Below are 23,978 nucleotides of genomic sequence, written 5' to 3' on the forward strand. Positions count from 1 at the left end.
CTATTAGCTGCCCTCTCAGGACAGCCTTTGCTGTGTCCCATAGATTTTGGACTGTTGTGTGTTCATTTTCATTTGTTTCCAGAAACTTTTTGATTTCCTCCATGGCCATTCTTGACCCATTCATTTTCAATAGCATTCTGTTCAATCTCCATGAGTTTGAGTGTTTTTGTGTTTTTTCCTTGAGGTTGATAAAGTTTCTAGTGTCTAGTTTCAGTCCTTTGTGGTGAGAGAAAATGCTTGATATAATTTCAGTTTTCTTGAATTTGTTGAGATTTGTTTTGTGTCCTGTTATGTGGTCTGTGTTTGAAAATGTTCATGTGCATATGGGAAAAATGTTTATTTTACTTCTTTGGGATGAAAGGTTCTACATTTATCATTTAAGTCCATGTGGTCTAGTTTCTAGTTTCATGCCCTTGTGGGCTGAGAAAGTGCTTGATATGATTTCAGTTTTCTTGAATTTGTTGGGGCTTGTTTTGTGTCCTGTAGTGTGATCTGTCTTTGAAAATGTTCCATGTGCATTTGAAAGTATGTGTATTTTGCTTCTTTGGGTAGAAAGGTTTGATATATGTCTGTTAAGTCCATTTGATCTAATACATCATCCAGTGCCACAATATCCTTGTTGATAATTGGTTTGGAAGATCTATCCATTGTTTACAGTGGGGTGTTAAAATCCCCTAGGATAAGTGTGTTGCTGTCTATATCTTTCTTGAAGTCCTCCAAGGTTTTCCTTACATATTTGGGTGTTCCTATATTAGCTGTGTATATGTTTATGTTTATGTCTTCTTGATTCATTCTTCCCTTGAGTATTCAAGTGTCCTTTTGGGTCTCTTCTTATGGCTTTTGTTTTGAAGTCTATTTTGTCTGATATGAGTATTGCTACTCTGGCTTTTGTATGTTTGCTTCTAATATTTTTTTCCAACCCTTCACTGACAGTCTGCGTGGGTATCTTGTTCTGAGGTGAGTCTCTTGTAGGTAGCACGTGTGCAGGTCACATTTTCTTATCCATTCAGCTAACCTATGTCTTTTGACTGGATTACTTAATCCATTTACATAGGGTTATTATTGATAGGTACTTACTCATTTTTACCCTTTTGCACCTGTGTTCCTCTGCCTCTCACTCTTTTTCTTTGTCTTCTTCTTTTTAATATATTTTATTGATTATGCTATTACAGTTGTCCCATTTCCCCCCTTCTCTCCCCTCCACCCTGTACCCCCTCTCCCACCCACGTTCCCCCCCTTTAGTCCATGTCCATGTGTCATACTTATGAGTTCTTTAGCTTCTACTTTTCCCATACTATTCTTGCCCTCCCCCTATCTATTTTCAACCTACATTCTATGCTACTTATTCTCTATACCTTTTCCCCCTCTCCTCCTCCCACCCTACTGCTAGCCCCCCATGTGCCCTCCATTTCTGTGGTTCTGTTCCTATTCTAGTTGTTTGCTCAGTTTATTTTGGTTATGCTTTAGGTGTGGTTGTTAATAATTGTGAGTTTGCTGTCCTTTTACTATACATGTCTTTTCTTTATCTTCTTTTCTTAGATAAGTCCCTTTAGCATTTCATAAAGTAAGGGCTTGGTGATGATGAACTCCTTTAATTTGACCTTATCTGAAAAGCACTTTATCTTCTCTTCCATTCTAAATGAGAGCTTTGTTGGATAGAGGAATCTGGCATGTAGGTCCTTGTCTTACATGACTTGGAATATTGCTTTCCAGCCCCTTCTTGCCTGTAAGGTCTCTTTTGAAAAATCAGCTGACAGTCTGATGGGAACTCCTTTGTAGGTGACTGTTCCCTTATCTCTTGCTGCTTCTAGGATTCTCTCCTTCGTTTTTTTTTTTTTTGTTTTTTTTTTTAAGATTTTATTCATCCATTTTTAGGGAGGGAAGAGGAAGAGAGAGAGGAGAGAAGAGAGAGAGAAGAGAGAGAGAGAGAGAGAGAAACATCAATGTGCGGTTGCTGGGGGTTATGGCCTGCAACCCAGGAATGTACCCTGGCTGGGAATCGAACCTGGGACACTTTAGTTCCCAGCCCGTGCTCAATCCACTGAGCTACGCCAGGCAGGGCCTCTCCTTCGTTTTTACCTTGGCTAAAGTAATTATGATGTGCCTTGGTGTTTTCTTTTTGGGTCCAACTTCTTTGGGGCTCTCTGCGCTCCTTGGATTTCTTGGAAGACTGTTCCCTTTGCCAGTTTGGGGAAGTTCTCCTTTATTATTTGTTCAAATAACTTTTCCACTTGTTGGTCTTCCCCTTCTGGTACCCCTATAATTCGGATGTTGGAACGTTTAAAGGTGTCCTCGATGGTCTTAAGCTTTTCTTCGATTTTTGAATTCTTATTTCATCATGCTTTCCTGCTTGGTTGATTCTATCTTCCTTCTGGTCCACTGTGTTGTTTTGAGACTCAGATTCCTTCCTTTCAGTATTGGCTCTCCTCCGTATATCTTCCTGCATCCCTTTTATGGTAATCTGCATTTTTTCATGTAATTTGCATCCAAAATCAACCAGTTCCGTGAGCTTCCTGATCACCAGTGTTTTGAACTGTGCATCTGATAGATTGGCTATTTCTTGGTCACTCAAAAGGATGAGTCCTGGGGGACCGATCTGTCCTGCTGGAAACATGTCTTCTGTCTTTCCCTTTCTCTCCTATTATTTTATTTATTTATTTATTTTTTCTCTGGTCTGGTCTCTCTTGTTATGGTAGGGGGCGGAGCCTTAGGTGTTCACTGGGGCTGGGCGCCCCAGTCGCTAGATTGTGACGTTATATGTGGGGGCAGGGGCGGGAGTGGGGACAGGAGGGATCAATGGCGACCGTTCTGTACTCCTGGAGCCAGACACTTCCCTGGGCTTCTGGGCCGTGAGCTCTGCCCTGGTCCACAATTGCTGCCCCACTGATTCCCCCAGCCACTGCTTGCGTACTCAGGGATCACCGCTGCACCGCTGCGCTCCCGCACCCCGGATTGCTGTCGCGCCGATTTTGCGCCAAATTTCCCCCAACCTACGCTTGCCTGCGACCCACGCCAGCCCCGCGCCCGCTCGGCTAGTCGTCCCCTACCAGTCTGGATGTATGGATCTACTTCAACTTCTTGGCTGGCTGACTTCCATTTAGATAAATCCTCTGACAGTTCTGATATTATGACTGCAAATCATTGTTGTAAATTATTGTGGTTCTGTTCTAGGTACGGTGCATCCACCTATTCCTCCATCTTGCCGGAAGTCTCCCTTTGTCTTCTTATAGTACTCCCTTTAGCATATCTGGTAGTGCTAGTTTGGTGGAGGTGTATTCTTTCAGCCTTCTTTTGTCTGGGAAACTCATTATTTTGCCCTCCATTTGAATTCAGAGCCTTGCTGGGTTGCAGGCATTTGCTTTTCATTATTGGTATATTTCTTGTCATTTTCTCCTGGCTTACAGTGTTTCTGTTGCAAAATCAGCTGCTAGCCTTACTGGAGCCCCTTTGTATGTTACTTCTTGTTTCTCCCTTGCTGCTTTTAAGATTCTCTCTTTTTCTTTAAAACTTGATATTTTAATTGTGATGTGTCTTGCAGTAGGCCTCTTTGGGTTCATCTTGATTGGGACCCTCTGCACTTCCTGAACTTGCATGGGTTTTCCTCTCTCTGAGTTCAGAAAGTTTTCTGTCAGTATTTTTTCAAACAGGGTTTCTATCCCTTGCTTCTTTTCTTCCCCTTCTGGTAATCCTATGATTCAAATGTTGTTGCATTTCATGTTTTCTTGCAGTTCCCTTAATTCGTCTTCTATTTTTTGAGTCTTTTTTTCATGCAGCTGCTCTGCCTGGGTATTTCCACTTTGTCTCCCAGCTCACTAATTCAGTCCTGTGCTTAATCCAGCCTATGTGTAATTCCTTCTACTGTGCTTTTTATTTCAGAAATTGTATTCTTCATTTCTTTCTGGTTCTTGTTTATAGTTGTTCCCTTTTTCATACTATTGTAGTTCTCACTCAGTTCTTTTCAATGTTCTGTGAGTTTCTTGAGCATCTTTATAACCATCCTTTTGAATTCTCTATCTGATAGTTTGATTGCCTCCATTTCATTTACCTCTTTTAGTGGGGAGTTTTCCATTCTTTGATTGAAGGTTCTTTCTTTGTCTCCCCATTTTAGGTGACTCTTTTGTTTGTTTCTGCAATTCTCAATAATCCACTTTGCTCTCTGTCTTCATAGGGTTAAATTCTGTGGTAGGGGTTCTGTGGGACTCAGTAGTGCTGTCTCTTTGAGCTCCTTGTCTGTATGTTATAGGGTTGCCCTTTTTTCTGTTTGAGGGGGGTCTTTTTATTGTATTTGTGTTTTACCCATCGGTGGCTCTTTTGTTGATCAGTTCTCTCCTCCAGTGGGTTTACCGGTATTGACAACTCCCACCTTAACTTGTATGTGGTCTGGGGCAAGGTGAAGATGGAGTGGATTATGACAGCAGTAGAATATCCTATGGGATTTAAAGTACCAACATGTAGAGAACAGATAGGAAGTGCTTTGGAGAAGACAGCAATAACTGATATTTCATCCAACTAGCCACTTTTTTAAAGGTGAAAAAGAGCTAAGTCTTTTGGTAAAGGGGGAAAAGAATGTGAGCTAACTCTGGAAAGCAGAGTGCTTATGCTTGGTTAGATGGTGAGATGTACTAAGAGTAAGGGATAGAAACTTGGCTTAGTGTACAAGGAATGAAGTTAACCACAATAGTAATAAAGCTCAAGAAGATAGTAAAATGGACCAAGACCAGGGAAAGGTGCTGTGTGGTAATGGGAACAACAATAATGTGAAAAGATATATATGATCTGAATAAAAACAATAAAAAGTAAAAGACCAAGAGTAGGTTGTTATAAGAATACAAGTGAAGGAAGAGAAATTAAAATGCAATATAAAAGGTAGAACAAAGAAAACCAGTCAACCAATAAAACCAAACAAACAAAACAAAGAAAACTACACAGAATGGAGGGAGATAACAAAATAAAGTAATGAAAAAAGAATAACAAAAAAGTAAAAATAAAAACATAAAATAAAACACAAGTTCTTTAGGATAATGAAGTGAATTTTTTTCAGCTGTTGGTGTTAGCCTTCTGATGTCTCTCTGGATCTGTCTTTGATCCTTTTACAGCTGGAGGTCTCATTGACTTACACTTGAAAAATAAAAGAGGAAAAGGAAAAACAGCCTCCTGCTGACTTTAAACCCACCAATTGGGTTCTACTTGTCTTCCTGGATGCTGCAGTCAGAGAGGTCTGGGCTCCATTTTTTTTTTTCCTTTCCTGTAGCTCTGCACTGGGGGCTTGGTCTGTGTTCCAATATTCACAGGTATCCATCCTCCAGCCCAAACCCCCAGATTACTACACAGCCCCCACTGTCCATATGTACCAGGCCAGCACCTTTAATTCACCTCCTTGTGCCACATTTTGATTAGTCCCTGAGGTGCACTGAGTGGGAGCAACTCTCACCCCTCCTCTCTTTTGCTAGTCTGGGTGTTGTGCACATGCAAAGTCCCTTCAGGGCAGTTTTGTCCCCCTATTAAATTAAAATCTCTCAGGGGATTGCTACCCCTCTGAGCCCCTGCTGGCCCACTTTGATCAGTCCATGAAGTGCCTTGATTTGTAATAAATTGCACCCCTCCTCCTCCCTCTTCACTGGCCTAGCTGAGGAGTTTGACAGTTCCTTAAACAAGGGTTGAGAGCCTTTTTTTTTTTTTTTTTTTTTTAGCAAATTCCCCTTGTTTGCACCAGCCATTCTTTGCAAGCACCTGGCTTTTCACACAGCCCAGCTCTGACCAGTCCTGAGACTATCTGGGTCAGGGTCCACCATGGCCCAACGCTGCTCCCATCTCTAGGTCTCACCTGGCTCCCCAGTTTCTCTGGTACTGTCCCAGCTGGCAACCACAATCCCAGCTGAGAAGCACTGCCTCTGTGTGTCTCCCACTGTGTCTTTATCCCCCCATTGACTTCAAGCATAAAGATCCCTCCTGGTGCTGGACTGACTTCCCTGCTCTCAGAGAGGAGGGGGCTGTGATGTTACAATTGCTGATCCAGCTCTCCTCCAAAGTTCCTGCTGCACCACCTTCCCTGGCACCAGACCATGTGACCTCCCGTCGGCTGAGTGCACAGTGTCAAGGACCTACTGTCCCGTGCAATCTCCTTACAGTCTGTGTTTTCAACATCCTCTGCAGTCTTTGGGTTTCCAAACTTCACATAAGCTGGGATCCCTCCGGCTGTTCATCCGTTCTTCAGAAGATTGTCTAGATGTCCCATTTGGGTGCATGAGCAAGTGGGTTCAGTTCCCACTTCCTTTTCTGCCATCTTCCAGTCTTTATTCTTTTTGATGTGATTGTAAATAGAGTTGCTATTTTGATTTCATTTTCATCTTAATGTATATCTTTGGACATGTTTTTCCTCCCGAGTATGAGGAATCTGCAAAAATTCCCAAATGTGGAGTCACTGGCTTAAAGGGTATTTTTTAATATATTTTATTGATTATGCTATTACAGTTGTCCCATTTTCCCCCTTCACTCCCCTCTACCCTGCACATCCCCTCCCACCCACATTTCCCCCCCTTTAGTTCATGTCCATGGGTCATACATAAAAGTTCTTTGGCTTCACATTTCCTATACTATTCTTACCCTCCCCCTGTCTATTTTCTACCTACCATCTATGCTACTTATTCTATGTACCTTTTCCCCCTCTCTCCCCCTCCCATTCCCCTGTTGATAACCTTCCATGTGATCTCCACTTCTGTGGTTCTGTTCCTGTTCTAGTTGTTTGCCTACTTTGCTTTTGTTTTTGTTTTAGGTGTGGTTGTTAATAATTGTGAGTTTGCTGTCATTTTACTGTTCATATTTTTAATTTTCTTTTTCTTAGATAAATCCTTTAACATTTCATATAATAAGGGCTTGGTGATGATGAACTCCTTTAACTTGACCTTATCTGAAAAGCATTTTATCTCCCCTTTCATTCTAAATGCAGCTTTGGTGGATAGAGCAATCTTGGATGTAGGTGCTTTGCCTTTCATGACTTGGAATACTTCTCTCCAGCCCCTTCTTGCCTATAAGGTCTCTTTTGAGAAATCAGCTGACAGTCTCATGGGAACTCCTTTGTAGGTTACTGCCTCCTTTTCTTTTGTTGCTCCTAAGATTCTCTCCTAATTTTTAGTTTTAGGTAATGTAATTATGATGTGCCTTGGTGTGTTCCCCCTTGGATCCAACTTGTTTGGGACTGTCTGAGCTTCCTGGACTTCCTGGAAATCTATTTCCTTTGCCAGATTGGGGAAGTTCTCCTTCAATATGTTTTAAATTTCTTGCTCTTCCTCTTCTCCTTGTGGTACCCCTACAATTCAAGTGTTGGAATGTTTAAAGATGTCCTGGAGGTTCCCAAGCCCCTCCTCATTTTTCTGAATTCTTGTTTCTTCATTCTTTTCTGGTTGGATGTTTTTTTCTTCCTTCTTGTCCACATCGTTTATTTGAGTCCCAGTTTCCTTCCCATCACTATTGGTTCCCTGTACATTTTCCTTTATTTCACTTAGCGTAGCCTTCATTTTTCATATAATTTGCAACCAAAATCAACCAATTCTGTGAGCATTCTGATTACCAGTGTTTTGAACTGTGTATCTGATAGGTTGGCTATCTCTTAGTTGTATTTTTTATGGAGCTCTTTTAGTTGTATTTTTTCTGGAGCTTTGATGTGTTTTTTTTTCAGTTTGGACCATTTTTTTGTCTTGATGCACCTGTTATGTAGTGAGGGGTGGAGCTTTAGGTATTCACCCAGGAGGGGTAACCCACATCGCTGAGTTGTGATGTTGTATGGGAGGAAAGGGTTCAAGAGGGAACAATGGCACTTGCTCCATTCTCTTCTGGCTTTCAGTAACTTCCCCTGCTTCCCACAAGCAAATTGGGGCCTTCTGGCAATGATTCCCGGTGGGTGGGTGTGTGTACATTCTAGGACCCTGTGGGTCTCTCCAAAGAACTCTACTGTGAGGCTTGGAGTTTCTCCTGCGGCTGCCTCAACCCCCACAAATGTTTCAATCAGTGGTTTGAGTCTTTATTTCCCTGTGCTGGAGCTATGGGTTGCGTGATCTGTCTCAATCTCCAATTGTTCCTCCCAGTTTATCTGTGTGAGAATGTGGGACCACCTGCTCCACCAGCAGCTGCTGTAGCCTTGCCAGCCAGCCGCTGCCTTGCCTGCCCTGTCCTCCAGCCACTGCCTTGCCAGTAGTCCTCTCTGTGTGCTGGTCTCTGCCCCTCTTACTGGTCTGGGTGAATGTGTCTTCTTTAACTCCTTGGGTGTTGGACTTCCATACAATTCAATTTTCTGTCAGTTCTGGTTGTTTTTTGTTTTTAAATTGTTATTATCCTTCTTTTGGTTGTGCATGGAGGCACAGTATGTCTACCTGTGCATCCATCTTGGCCTGAAGCTTAAAGGGTATTTATAGTTAACATTTTGATAAATGTTGCCAAATTGGCCTCCAAAGAAGTTTTCCCAGTTCAGATCAGCAACTGTAACAATGAGTTTAATAAGTGTTTCTTGTATCATGTATTACTAAGTTATGAACCTCAGTAATTTGGTAAGAGAAGAAGTGTGTTTTCTTTTGTTTAAGTATGTGATATTCAGCTCTAGGTATGTTTGTATGTACTCTCCTTGTATGGAGTACCTTCTAAAGCTCTTTGCCTAGTTTTTTTCTATTTGTAAATAACTTCTTAATACTCATGTCCATAGACTTGGATTTTCTTTTCTTAGATGTAAACTAACTACCAGATGTCATTATTTGAAGTCATTGGAAATAACTTGTTAAAGCAAGTGGCAGAGAGATGTATTTGTATCAAATGCCTGCATAAGACTCTATTCATCTGTTCTGCAGCTGTGATGGCATTGGGGCCTGGCATCGGTATTACAGGCAGTCAAATAAGCATATGCTGAATCCTTTGGTGCCAGAACTTCATCCTAGTGGGGATCGAGAGAGTTTTGTCTTTTTGGTGCCACAGTGTACTGTGGAAGCCTGTCACCCTGGTGCAGGGATGGGGTCATTGGCTAATTTTTAAAGAGGCACTGGTTTTAAAGTGTCAACAGAGTTTTTGATACTCTTGCTCATTCATTTTGAAGGCTGATTCTGCTGGGTTGAGAAATAGATTGGATGGTTAAAGCTGAAGAAAAAGCAAGAGCAAAGGCCAGAAGATGAAAGTGCTTGGCAAGCCTCAGGGATGCTGAGTAGTGGTACACACAAATTACCCCCTACCCAGGACCTGGGGGAAGGAGGTCTGTTAAGAGTCCATGTTGCCCTATAGCTCAAATGCCTTGCCAATGGACCTTAATTTTTGCATTTTTGACTCTGGAGGACATTAATGTTTTTGAGGGCTGGAATTTTATTGTGGATAATAGTAACATGACAGTGATAAGGAAATAGCTAAGGTATGTGCTATTTAAATATTGACATAGATCCATAGCTTCCATCTGAGGGTCTATTATTATGTGGTTTTTACAGAATTGAAACTGGATTTTCTCAATAATATACCTAGCATGTTAAATGGTGATGTTTACAGAAAGTTCTTTTGCATGAAACTTCTCATCTAAATTTCTCTATGGTGTAAAAAGATACGAGGCTTTTTCCCCTTTTTGAGTTGGCTCTTTGGGTTTTATTTAGACAAGTAGTCACACTCTCACATACCTCAGGTCCCTGAAGGCCCTGTGCTGAAAAGAGGCCATGGAGAAATGAAGCCTCACTCTGCAGGTGAACTCAGCCAGGTAGGTGGGTGTACCTCAGTGTTGGTAGAGCTTCTGCTTTTTATCTGAATTCTTCTAGTTTTGAAATATTGGCCAATTTTTTTAAAAAACACTGGGGAAGCCTAAGAAAAGACATTTGGTCTAGTATCACTAATCTACCTCTATTTTAGATGTTTATTCTAGACATTTTATATGAACAAAAATACTAGTTAATTAGGAATAAATTTCATCGATTTCAGTCCTCATCCTCGAGGGAAGAGACAGTCAAGACTCGCAGAATTGGACTTTGAGGGTGAGAAGTAGGATCACTTTCCAAGATGCTGTAATGTAAGGATGCATGAAAAAGGGGTTATGGTTTATATGATGTTGGCTAGTGATGAGAGTGGATGGGGAGGCAGATGATGGCTAATTTTTTTTCTGGGATATTTTAGAACTTCTAACTCTAAAAAATAAATTTGTATTGACAAAATTGGAAGACTTGTTATAAGAATTTTAGAGATGTAAAGAGCTCCAGAAAACTCAATCTTGATAGGAAAGGTGTTATTTCCTTTCTGAAAAACAATTTATATGCAGAAAAACCAGAGTGAGATTTGAAAATCTGTGAAAGAATATTTTGTATTCATGTTTTATGACTCAAATGAAAAGCCCAAATGCTATTTCAGTTTATTCAGAATTAGGAGCTTGAATATAATAAGACCTTGTGAGGTCTCTTTATTTCTATGGATATTAATGTTGAAATCTATTTATTTTTAGTCAAACAGCTCAAATTTAATCTTCAACAGATATATGTTGTGAATTATCAGAGGGTAATGTGAATTAAAGTAGCATATCAACTTTTTCACTTTTTGCTGTGGGAAAGGGGAGTCATGATCAGTATTGATCAGATCAAATCAGATACAGTGGGTGAAACAGTGCTGGGTCATAATCTGTTACAGTATAGAAATTTGTTAGAAATTGTTATTATCAAATGTGTCTATTTTTACTTGTATGGCCTTTCACCTGCCTATTAGGAAATTGAGAAATACTTTAAAATAAATCAAAATAGAAGTTTTGCATGCAATTATCTTGCTTAATTCATTTTTCATAAAGCACCACATCAAATTCCCCATACAAATCAACAGTAATAAATAAAACTTCATCATTGAGCCTGTAGAAAATGACAACACATTTTTTTCATTATTACTTGGTAATGACAAACTTACCAGCCTACTCATGGAAATTTCCAGATTCATCATCCTAATAGAATAGCTCTGAAGGCAGTGGCAACTGTAAGTAAAGCTGCCACATAGGTGGAGAAAGATTACTCTGGGTTGTGTGGATTTCATGCTTTGGCAAAAGGATACACAAAGAAACTACTTTGTCAACATGAAGCCAAAGGAAATAAAATGACCAGTGTGGAGCATAACCAGATTAGCAAATATATTTTCACCAATTATTTTTTATACCTTCTCAAATTTTGTTTTTCAATAACATATTTTCTGTTTATAAAATCAAATTATACTTATGGAATAAATTTTGAAAATAGTAAAAACAAACCAAACAAACAGCAAGTAATCATCCATAATCTCATCACCTAGAGATGACAACTATGTGAGGTAATGGGGGACACAGAAGTCACATACATCCTGGTTTTGAGTCAGGTCTTTACTACTTACTATTATTTGTAAAACTTATTGACTTTACCTTTCTGTGCTTCAGTTTCCTCATCTATAAAATGGGGGTGATGACAGAATATACCTTCTGGGGTTGTTGTGAGGTCCAGCATTGAAAGTCTAGTACACCTTGGCATGTGGTAAATGGTGAATCACTACTTTTAAATATATATTTTTGTTTACAGTTAAGAATATCTTGTGTATTTCTTTCTTCACTCATCAACATATTGTAATCGTGCGACATGGGGTTCAGCTGCTTGTTGTAGCATCCAGCACACGCGAGCACCAATATCGGAGACTTTCAGGGGTTCAAAGATGTTATTTTATTGGCCAAGTTTAACCTGCGCAGGGGCGAACTCTCAAAGTGTCCAGCGACACAGTGCCCACAAGGAGCTGCAAACGAGAGCCGCCCCGAGCGCGTACAACTACTTTCTTATATAGGGGCGGGCAAGCAAGCATTATACAGAAGCAGACGTGGCAGTTAGCAATTGGCTTACGGAGACCACGCACGCGGGAATTTCAAACCAAGCATTTTTGCATAAGGCAGGAAGGCAGGCTGTTTGTTCATTAACCTAGTAATCTCCTGGCTCTAGCTAGCTGGTTTTCTATTTTCTCATTAAAAACTACAAAGCACTGCTTATCTAGCCTACCCAGGGGAGAGCGTCTGCTAGACACGGGATGTTTGCTTAACTGCACTGTGTCTCCCTTATCATTTCCTTTTAGCTACAATGTGGTTCTTGTCTATTAGAGGAAATTTAGTTCTTAATTTCCTCATTCCCAACACTTGTCACTTTATTATATGACCCAAAGATTTGTGTTGAAGGAAACAGGTTTTTATTAACAGGGTTCCAATTTGGGGAGGCTAAGAGCACTCCTGCTCTGAGCCCTTCTCTCCCATGAGACTCAGCAGTTTTCTTGCTCCCCAAAAGATTACAAGCCAAAACCAACCCCAGAAGTTCCCCATTTCCTTATCTGCCCTTGTGGAGCTTAAGCCAGTTATGCAAACAGATCTCCATCCTCTCTGGAATGTGCACTAGTGTGTTTCAGAGTCACCATCTTGCAGCAGCTCTCTCTGGGTCTAGGGTGCACTATTCTTAGTCTCCATGTAGCCATCCAGGACCCATGTGCCATGCTGCACTGGATCATAGTGTCCCAGAGGCTGGAGCCCAGCAAGGCATGCCTCCCAGTGTGGGACCCTGCCTCCAGGAGTCCAGGAGTGGGCTTCCAACCTTATGGAGACTAATCCCCTGGTGGGCATGGCATCTGCCAGGTCTCACAAGTTTTCCCATCTGTGCCCAAAGCAAGGGCCAAGACCCAGAGTGCCCAAGCACGCCTGTGACCAAAAATTCCAAGCCAAAGTGCCACAAGCCAAGAGCCAACAGCCTGCACCAAGAGCCAAAGCAAGATAGCCAATGGCCAAGAGCCAAGAGCAAGCCCAGAGAGTGAGCTTCTCCCCATCTCCTCTTTGAAAAGTCCTCTATCCTGGAATCCCCTGGACTCCCCAGGGGAAGTGCCCACCTTTCTAGCCAATGAGGGCCAATGTTAGCCATATTTGCCTTTGCTCCTCCTACAAAGCTGCTAGCTGGGACTCTTCTCTGACAGCCCCTCCCTGTTGGGAAGGTGTGAACTGCCTGGTTGTCAGAGTTAGTAGGCTAATTCCTTTACAGTTGATGGCTGCCTTTGTTATGCAATGTACCTTAAAGGCTGTGCCTTCTGCTTCTCTGCCTTGGAAAAGGCATGGGGCTTTTAATCTGCAGCCTCTGCAGCTCTCCCCACCCCTCCCTTTCCTGGCAAGAAGGGAAGCAGTCTCACACCAGATTTGGGGTTCCCCTGCCTGAGTTGGGGTTCCTTGCTTTCCAGGGATCTTTGCTTTGATGCACCCCGTTACAATATCATAAGCATCTTCTTGTGCAGTTTCCTGTTGATAACAGCCTTATTCTAAACCAATGACTAGTTTCTAATAGTTTTCTTAGAGTAAATTTTTAGATATCCTGGATCGACAGTGGTGGCCCACTTGGCTTGCAAGAAGACTCAAGCAAGAGATATCACATGCCTTTGATGTGATTATTGAATGCAATAGGAGCTCAAGGAGTGGACAAGGGAGGCATATAAGGCAATTGGATATAGCCCACATTGGAATCTTGGTTCTGCAACCCTGACAATTTGTTTAACTTTCTGGGTCCTTCCTGTACGATGGATAAAAATAATGCCTACTTCATGGAGTGGGGAATATTTAGGTGGATATCTAATCCTGACCCATGGTAACCACTTAATGAGTGCTGGCTCTTTATTGATCGTTATTGTGCTCAACATTTAAAGTTTGCTTTTATAATCAAATATGAGAGAATGGCAGTGGTTTTCACAAGTAATGTGAGAGTGTGAGCTGTAAAATATAAGACAGGGCAATGCAAATATTTTTTTGTTCAAAATGGTTTGATTCCCCCTACCCCACTTTAAATATAACAGAAATAATTTATCTAAGTTTATCATCCAGAAGGCAACATGGAAAAAGACATTTGACTTAATAAATCTTATACATAAGTTTTTATGATCTTCAGTGGTTTAATGGCAGTATGTCATTTTCATCCAACATATTTTTGTTAAAAGACAAATATGTTTTATGTTACTTTTTTAAAATTAAATTTCAGTAAAACATCTGCAAATAATGCTAGCATTTATGCAGTGCTCAGTATGTGCTAAACAGTGTTGTAGGTATTTTATTTATATCAACTCATGAATTCCTCACAGTGTTCTGTGGGGAAGGTTCTGTTATTGTCTCCATTTATAGAAGCTGAAGCACAAAGAAGTTAAATAACTTGCTGAAGGTTATATGACTGGACAAAAAATTCTGTTCTATGTCACCTTGCTTCAAAGCCCAGGCTTTTAGACATTCCACTATCTCACTTAACATTCCAATAAAAAATGTAATAATTGATTAAATACAATACCAGTATGTTTACAGGAATTTGTGTTAATCCAAGAATTTAAATAATATTAAAGAATAAGTTTTTTTTTAAATTCATCTCTTGTGGAAATGCACATGTGGAAATTTCAATTCATTTTTTTCTCTTTTAGTTTTTCAGTTATGGAACAAAAATATTATATCAAAACAGTAACACTTTCCAGTCTAAATTCTTTCCATCTGTTCAAAAAGTGATGCTACCACCTAACAGTTTTCAGGGGAAAGTGGCTTTCATTACTGGGGGAGGCACTGGCCTTGGAAGAGGAATGACCAGTCTCCTGTCCAGCCTTGGTGCGCACTGTGTGATAGCCAGCCGGTGAGTCCCTTGACAAGTTGCCTGGAGAGAGCCTGTTAGAAGATGGTTCTGTGTCTCAAGATTGAAAACACATTGCCAAGCAGAGTTGTTTAACTTGCATCTTAATCTTCTATGAATATCCTTTGGATTATTTAAGTAAATCTCCTTCGGAAAACCCATTATAACTTGTGATAATAGAAATAATGATTGATTATGGAATGGTTAATGAGTACATTTCCTAAACACAGTGACAGAATTTTTTTTTCTGTACATGGAAATGAAGTTAAAAAGTACTACATTGAGGCTGTTTTGTTTTCAGTGGTAGTGATTATAACTATTCAGTTGATGGCTGTGTATAAGGACAATGGATATAATCCTTCCATTTTCTATAAGATGGATAGATATTTTGAAACATCTATGGTTGTATAGGAAGGGTGAGACCATAGGGAAGGAATTCTTACTGAGGCAAATCCTGGTCCCTATAACTGTAAGTCTAGAGCACCAGGGACTGGTCAAAAATCTACCCCTTCTATTTTGAATAGTGTAAACATTTTAAGTCGGTAAGTAGTGATCTGATTGACAGTCACTATGTAGTTTACAAGGAGCCAAAGAAATGTTCTTTATTTCCTTTAGTGCAAATTGGCCAGAACATTTTTTTATTTTTATACTGTAATATTTTCAAATGTTAAAATATTTTTGTAACATTACATAATTTATACTCATGGTTTACTTTTTATGATTCTTTAAAGAATTTAAGGTTCTGAATCCATATGCACTGAGGTATGTCCAGAAAAAGTCCAGCCATTGTTAATATAATGAGAATGGTTTGTGTGACATCCCTGTAACCTGGCAGCCATGTAGAGTAGACTAGAGTGCCCATGTGTGAACAATGATGACTTCATTCTATTTGTCAGTGGGGGTGGTTGACATCATTGAAGTTATGTGTACAGTATGGCCAGTGCATTCAAAATGACTGAGCAATTAGAACAATGAGTCTGCATCGAATTTTGCATTAAGCTTGAATGTTTTTCTGCAGAAACTACTCAGATAATTCAGAAACCTTTTGGGGACTATGGAATGAATGTAGTGCAAATAAAAGTGTGGCACAAATGCTTCAAAGATGGTTGAGAATCTGTTGAAAGTGATCCAGGTTCTGGAAGGACTGCAACAAGCAGAACACCTGAGAATATTGAACGTGTACAGGCTGCAACCAAAGATCAGCAACTGAAAGTGCAGGAACCAGAAGCTGATCTGGGGATTACAAAAACTACTGTGTCTGAGATTTTGATGCAGGACCTTGGGGTGAAACGTGTTATGTTAAAATTCCTTCAGCAGCTTTTGCTACCAGAGCAAAAGGTACTTGTGCTGCAATTGCTAATGACTTGATTCAAGCTGCTACCAATGAACCAGATTTCCTCAAGAACGTCATAACTGGCGATGAATCATAGGTATATGGCTATGATCTGGAAACAACAGCCCAGTTGTTCTGATGAAAGTTGCCTGGTTCTCTACACCTGAAGAAGGTGTGGCAAAGTTGCAGCAAGATTAAGACCATGTTAACTGGTTTTTGATTGGGAAGGTGTAGTCCATCACAAGTGTACCCCTCCAAGCCAAACAATTAATAAAGAGTGCCACCTCTATGTTCTTCATCAGCTGAGAGATGCAATATGATGAAGACAGCCACAGCTATGGGCAACTGGTGATTGGCTGCTTCATCATGATGATGCACCTGCTCATACATAACATTGTGGGCAGAGTTTTTTTGCAAAACATCACATCACCCAGGTGACTCAATCCCCCACCCCCAGCCCAGATTTGGTGCCCTGTGACTTCTGGTTTTTCCCAAATCTAAAATCACCTTTGAAAGGGAAGAGATTTCTAACTGTCAATGAGATTCAGGGAAATATGATGGGAAAGCTGATGGCAATTCCAAAAATCAAAAAAAGATTTTGCAGAGTATTTTGAACAGTGGAAGAGACACTGGGAGAACTCCGTGAGGGCTCAAGGTGTCTACTTGAAAGAGGACTGAGGTGACATTGTCCTATATGCAATGTTTCTTGTATCTTGTATCTTCTTCAATAAATGTCTCTATTTTTCATATTGCACTACTGGATACTTTCTGGACAGACCCCATAATGCATTTATATACATAAATTTCGTCTAATATCTATTACCATAGATTTTATGCACAGCATAGATTTTTATATAGTATAATATAAGCTTACATTATACCATGAATGTGTTTTCTTTCTAGGGCAGGCTTGGGGACAGATATAAATTATTGTAATTTAGGAAAAAGAATTGAATCTATGAGTAGATATAAAATAAATGATTTAAATGTAAATAATTCAATACATTAATTTAATTAAAATTGTTTGAATCAAACTTTTAAAAAATACATTCATTCAAACTGATTTATTTGTAGCTTTTGTATTTTCTCAAAAATGCATTTCTTCCAGCTATAGATTCTTTTTATTTTTTTAATTTATGGAATTAAAAAGAGAATTAAAAAGAGAAAATATATAACATCATCTCAGAACTCATGCAAAAATACCATGTGTTTATTTATAGAAAGTTTGATGTTTTGAAAGCCACTGCAGAACAAATTTCTTCTCAAACTGGAAATAAGGTACATTAAAAACAGTTATTTAATTTAAATTTAGGAGATATAACATAAGTAAGTAGTAGTCACGGTTTTGTTTTCAGAAGTCTGAAAAATGTAGGGTTGCTTTGTCTTTGTTACTTTGCAGGTTCATGCAATTCAGTGTGATGTGCGGGATCCTGATATGGTACAAAACACGGTGTCAGAATTGATCAGACTGGCAGGCCACCCTGACGTGAGTAGTGGTGATGAGGCCCTGGTGCTGGCATTGCCAGTTGAGATCATTGTGATGCTGTGTGAAGCACCTGTCTTATTCCATCAAGAAGTCAGCTCTGCTTAAAGCAGGAGCCAGATTAGAACAGACAGCTGCAGCCCTGGCTGGCATAGCTCAGTGGACTGAGCGCGGGCTGGGAACCAGAGTGTCCCAGGTTCGATTCCCAGCCAGGGTACATGCCTGGGTTGCAGGCCATGACCCCCAGCAACCGCACATTGATGTTTCTCTCTCTCTCTCTCTCTCTATCTCCTTCCCTTCCCTCTCTAAAAATAAATAAACAAAATCTTTAAAAAAAAAAAGAACAGACAGCTGCTCCGTGGCCTTTCAGGAATACTTAAAAAATGCATTTACAATCCTGCAGAAAATAGCTGGATTTCACTTTATTTAATAAGATTGTGAACTAAGAACAATAGTCATCTAAAAGCCCAGTATCTAACTTAAAGGATTCATCCTCTTAGCCTTTCCTAATACCTTGACCACCTCTGTAGGTGAGAATAACAAACCAGGAACCTACAAGAAAGTCCAGATTTCTCCTTTTAAGACCTGCCATATGCATGGACATAGTGCTGTTGTTAGGTTCACATATTGGGAGGAAGCCATTTCCTCCAGTAATTTCAAAGAAAGCTCTTTTTTTGTTAAAGATATATCCAGACAACAATAGTATCAACTCTGCTGTGGAGCTAAGCGGGATCTTTACTGATAGTGAACAAAACAGGTCATCAGCCGAGTTTCATTGGGTGACTTATGCTAAAATTAAAGGCAGTTTAATTGAGCTTCCTTGAAATAATGTATAGGTACATGTTAGTTGTTTCATCTGTATTTATATTCTTAATAATAAACTCTACCTTGATTTTGACAAAGAATTAGCATTCTGAAATTTGGTAAAATAACAGGAGATATTCACAGGCTCAAATCTCGTGGTGATTCATAGCAGACTGTAGGTTTTATTGTGTTATTTGAGTTAATAAGTTTTAGAAATTGAAGCCCTTGAGGAAGAGTGTTCTTCCTCATCTAAAAGTTTTTCTAACTCGATATATTCTTCTATTAGATTGTGATAAACAACGCAGCAGGCAATTTCATTTCTCCCACTGAAAGACTGTCCCCTAATGCATGGAAGACCATTACTGACATAGTTCTGAATGGCACGGCCTTTGTGACCCTGGAAATTGGGAAGCAACTAATTAGAGCACAGAAGGGTAAGACTGTGTGTTTTTCCCTGTTCTCTGGACCCCATTGTGTGCAGGTTCTGTGCGCAGCCCTAGGGCCCTGACAGAAGTCAGTGGGGCAGCATCCGCACTCGGACAATCATAGTCTCATAGAGAGGAAAGATCCTTCAGTCATTACCATGTGCTGTGATGAGCTGTGATCACTGTTTTGAAGAGCTCAAGGAAGCCTGGGGCTAGCCAGCCTCCCTCCTCTGGGCAGCATGGTTAGTTCTCAGAACAGCTTGGGAGTGTCAGGACAGACAGAAGGCACTAATCAGGCACCAGCTTTGTGTGGGTGCTGAGAACTCCTGCCCTTTTATCCAGGCTCTCACTGAAGTTCAAACCCAGACCACTTATTCCCACCACACAAAGGGAATCTGACCTAGGCTGAGGTTTGAGTGGTTTTTTGTTTTTGATTTTGATTTTTCAGGAGGGGTGGGTGACAGAAAGGAGAGAGAAGCTGGGCTCACCCCTCTGTGTCCCTTCTGCCCTAGGACCTTGGTCTCTGTATCTCTTCTCCCTCCATCTGACTTTCTCCACATCTCACTCATCTCTCTCTCTGCCACCTCTTCTCTGGTTCTCAGTTCTCTCTCCATCTCTGTGTCTCATCACTGTCTTTCTTGTCTCACTGTTTCTCTTATTCTTTCCTGGGCCCATCCCTATGACCCTGCTTTTTTTCTGACTCTTCTTTCTTCTCTCATTATTGTCTTTCATTTTAACACAGACTTGGATCTATTTTTATTCCTCACATTGGATTAAAATTCTATGTGTGTCATTAAAAATATATTTGCTAGATTTTTCAAAAGATGAAAACCAGTTTTTACTTTCCAAGATTCCTGTCGACTATCAGTGCTGTGACCTGAACAGCATTTAAGGCTTGGTTCCACTGGCCCGTGGATTTCAATTCATGGTGTATGTTCCAGACCAGAGCAATAGCCCAGAAACTTGGTGTGGGTGATGTCTAAAGTATGCCAGAAGCTGCAGGCTGTGGTGACCTGTGATCAGACGCATGTGAGGTGGGGTCTGGCATCTAGGAAGGCAGGCAGGTGACATAGCAAGGTAAGAGCACCAGCACCTGAAGGACAGATGCACACTGGCTGGGGCAGGACTTGGTGATGATGTATACTTGAGCTGAGCCAGTTACAAAGGATTGAAGATCTGTGGCCTGAGCAGGAGCAGAGAAACCAGCATTAGGGATATAGTGAAATTATGTTTCTAAGGAGCACTGATGCAAAGTTAACAATACTTAACAAACAGAATTTTGGAAACTTCTAAAGACATTAGCCACAAAACGTTAACAAGTACATGCCTGATTCTTTTTGGGAAGGATATTGAAAATATCCTGCTGAGATCCATTCATTACTAGGATATCAAGATTTACATGTCTAAATTATTAATAAATAGTGTGGAAAGAATAGCTAATCTTATTAAAGAACTGATACAACTTGAAATAAGGAAGACTAAAAGTTTAATTACAAAAGTCATGGACAGGATACATATTGAATTTTCCATTAATCCATAAATCACTAGAGACAAAAGGTATACCTTCCAAATAATCACTCCAATAAGTCTAGTACCCACCTGGCACCATACATAGTTATTTCAGTGTTATTGACTATATTCCCTATGCTGGTACTTTACATCCCTGTGACTGTTTTGTGACTACAAATCTACACTTCTCAATCCCTTCACCTTTAGTACCAAGTCTCTCAAACCCCCCCTCCCCTCTGGCAACCCTTAGTCTGTTCTCTATGAGTCTGTTTCAGTTTTGTTTGTTTGTTGTTTAGATTCCATGTATATGTGAAATTATATGGTATTTGTCTTTTTCTGTTGGACTTGTTTCACTTAGTGTAATATGCTCTAAGTCCAGCAATTTTCAACCAATGTACCACAGGAATTTTTAAAACATGCAATACCTGACCTTTTCATCAAGGGGCAATGACCTCTTTTCCCTTAGACTGTTAAATTTTAAAAATTGACAACAGCCAACACAATAATACCTGTCCAGTAGAAATGAATCAAAGTTACAACCCAATTTTTATCAGATCAGCTAAAAATATATTTTTTAGGCGTGCTGCAGAATTTAGTAATTAGTTATATGTGCCATGAGATTAAAAGATTGAAAATCTCTGCTCTGTCTAGGTTGTTGTAAGATTTTATTCTTTTTTTATTGCTGACTAATATTCCTGTGTGTGTGTGTGTGTGTGTGTATACACCACATTTTCTTTATCCAATTGTCTATTAACATAGGTTGCTTCCATATCTTGACTATTAGAAAATAATGCTACAGTGAACATAGGAGTGCATATGGGGTGCATGTATCTTTTCAAATATAGTGTTTTGTTTTCTTCAGATATATTCCCAGAAGTGGAAGTTCTGACTCATATGGTAATCTATTTTAATTTTTGTGAACCTACCATATCGTTGTCTGTATAGTGGCTTGGCACCAGTCTGCTTTCCCACCAACGGTGCACGGGATTTCCTTCTTTCCATATACTTGTTGTTCATTGTTTATTGATGATAGCCATTCGACAGGTGTGAGATAGTATCTCATTATGGTTTTAATTTTTCATTTCCCAGGATGATAGTGATGTTGAGCATCTTTTCATGTGTCTATTGGCCATCTGTATGTCCTCTTTGGACAAATGTCTATGCAGGTTTTCTGCCCATTTTTAAATTGGATTTTTTGGGGGGGTTGATATTAAGTTATGAGTTCTTTATATATTTTAAATATTAACTCCATTTTGGATATATCACTTGTGAATATGTTCTCCCATTCAGTATGTTGTTTTTGTTTTGTTGATGGTTTTCTTTGCTGTACAGAAGATTTTTAGTTTGATATAGTCCCATTTGTTTATTTTTGCTTTTGTTTCTCTTGCCCAAGGAGATATATCCAAAAAGATACTGCTAAGAGCTGTGGCAGGGCTCTGTTTACCTCAGATGAGAATAAGTCTATGAAAATGTGATCTTCTTGGGGAGGAAAGGTGGTGGATCTCTCAAAGGAGAAGGGTCAAGAGCCTTTTCCTCAATGGGCTTTTATTGGATTCAATTTGCACAGAAATACAAGTTAAAGCTCATCAATCATTGTCAGGCAGTAAGGATCAAACAATAGATAACATACAAAAAAACTATGAGGGCTTATTCTGAGTCAGGGTCTGTTAGCTAAAGGGCTATAAAACTTTGGGAAATAAACTCATTTCATGCTTGGACCTTTGTCAGAAAATTGAGGGCATTCTTAGCAAAGCAGGTTTCATAGGATTTTATGCATTCTTTCTTAGGCTTGATCACCCTGGAGGAATCCACCCTTTTCAGCACAAGGCTGCACCACCCTCTATCATTGTTTCAGGCTTAAGTCAGGCAGGAGAAGTAAGGCAGCCAAGAGATTAGGAGACTTCTCACAGACAAAATGAGGACTCAGGCTGTGTCAAAGCTGAGGGGTGGGGGTCTAATACCCCTTTTGCTATAGCCCCCCAAGTCCTTCCATGAGGGTCCCTTCATGACCATACCTGTCTTAGGTCATCCCTTCCTTGAGGAATCTTACCCATCATTGGCTAACCAGTCATGCACTGGGGGCCAGGCAGGGTGAAGTAAAGAGGGCAGAGGCAACGCCCCTGCAAGGGAGGTAAGCTTTGTCTCCTTTAGTGGCTCATGGTCCCAAGGTCTCTCACTGAGCCTTAGCTATGGGGGGGTTATAGTTTCTGAAACCAGGCAGGGCAGTTGCTAACAAAGGGTGATATCAGGTTTAGGTATAATGTTAATTCTATGTCCTTGTAAAATTTCAGGAGCAGCATTTCTTGCTATCACCACCATCTATGCTGGGACTGGGTCAGGCTTTGTGGTGCCCAGTGCTTCTGCCAAAGCTGGAGTGGAAGCCCTTAACAAGTGAGTACACATATGTTACTCCTGTAGTGAATGATAAATACTGCCCTTCTGTAGCATGTGGGACTAAATTCCTGCTGTGGTCTCCACCTGGAGAAAAGCAAAATAGAGATTAATTTGGATCTACCAGGAGACAGACATCCTATTATCTGCTGTCCACAGCAGCACTGTCTAATGAAACTCCTCAGTACTTCTGCATTACCCAAGAGCCATGTGTGAACTGTGGCTACTGTGACTAATAAACTGAACTTTATTTAACTTTAATTACCTTAAAATTAAAATTATAAAGCTTGTGTGTCTAGTGGCTACTGTATTAGCACAGGACTACAGCCTTCTTGCTCCCAATGTACCTTCCCTGGTACCCTCCCTGCCCCTGAAACACACCTTCACCCTTTTGTTGTGAGATTAACAGGGCTAACACAGACCAGTGACCATGTGCCAGGTTCTGTGGTCATTTCTTAGCAGCACAAGTGCTTTCTGAGTCTTCACCACCAACCTTTTACACTGTCTTTGTTGAGATACAGGTTTTTGCTGGTGTTTATCTGGCTCACTGTAACTCTAATATATTTCTCTGTGACCAAACTCCTCCCTTTTTCTGTTTTATTTACATTTTTCCACCAGAGTCATCTTCTAAAAATATGTGTCTGCTTATGTACTCCCTTGCTAAAACCTTATATCATTTTCCCATTACTCTTTGGAATTAAAGCCAAAAATCAATATGGTATTCTCAACAAACTTGTCCCTGGCCCTCTTTATTTGTTGATTTACTAGATAAATGCTTACTGTGTGCCAGGCACTGTGCTGGGCTCTGAGGATATGATGGCGATGAGGGCAGAACCAGCTGCATCCTCATCTGAGCCTATGTTCTCACATCACAGTCATCCTGGGCTCTCGTTTCCCTTCACCTGCTCCATACCTACTTAAACACACCACATAGTGTCACACTTCTGTGCTTGGTTCTGCTCCTGTTGGAATTTGCTGTGATATTTTGCATTGTATCACTCCCTCTGGGATGTTTTCTCTCATTTCCCTGGAACAGAATTAATTGTTTTCTATTGTGTGTATCCTGAGAACTATTTCAAGCTAGTGGGAAGACTAACACTCTAAGAAATAAATGCCATCCAGTGTTGTTGATTCTGAGATGCAGGCCATGGGCCAAACCAGTGGGGGCACAGAGAGGGGCATCAGGGATATTTGCATATGTCATTAGAGTGCTGGCTTCCCACAGCCATGTTTGGTCATCTACCTTGGCACACACCTTGTGGTGGGATCTGGAAACACAGCTGGGCTCAGTGCCACCTTCACACACTCATCACATTGGGCTCTGTAACACAGGTTCAGGGTCACCTTTGCACACTAATCACAGCAGGATCTGGACACAGCCAGGCTCAGTGCACCTTTGCATACTTATCATA

General features: G+C 40.4%; 1 protein-coding gene across 3 annotated transcripts in view; it reads left to right on the forward strand.

Annotated features, from left to right (window-relative positions):
* Nucleotides 1-23,978, forward strand: part of DECR1 (2,4-dienoyl-CoA reductase 1) — a 35,287-nt gene that overhangs the window by 5,891 nt on the left and 5,418 nt on the right. For all 3 annotated transcript variants that reach the window (XM_036031106.1, XM_036031105.1, XM_036031107.1), the window contains exons 2-6: nt 14,422-14,624; nt 17,175-17,232; nt 17,354-17,440; nt 18,528-18,675; nt 22,467-22,566. In XM_036031106.1, the coding sequence (XP_035886999.1) occupies nt 14,422-14,624; nt 17,175-17,232; nt 17,354-17,440; nt 18,528-18,675; nt 22,467-22,566 (596 nt within the window). The remainder of the gene's footprint in view (nt 1-14,421; nt 14,625-17,174; nt 17,233-17,353; nt 17,441-18,527; nt 18,676-22,466; nt 22,567-23,978) is intronic.

The sequence above is a fragment of the Phyllostomus discolor genome, chromosome 7, assembly GCF_004126475.2.
Source record: "Phyllostomus discolor isolate MPI-MPIP mPhyDis1 chromosome 7, mPhyDis1.pri.v3, whole genome shotgun sequence".
Classification (NCBI taxonomy): domain Eukaryota; kingdom Metazoa; phylum Chordata; class Mammalia; order Chiroptera; family Phyllostomidae; genus Phyllostomus; species Phyllostomus discolor.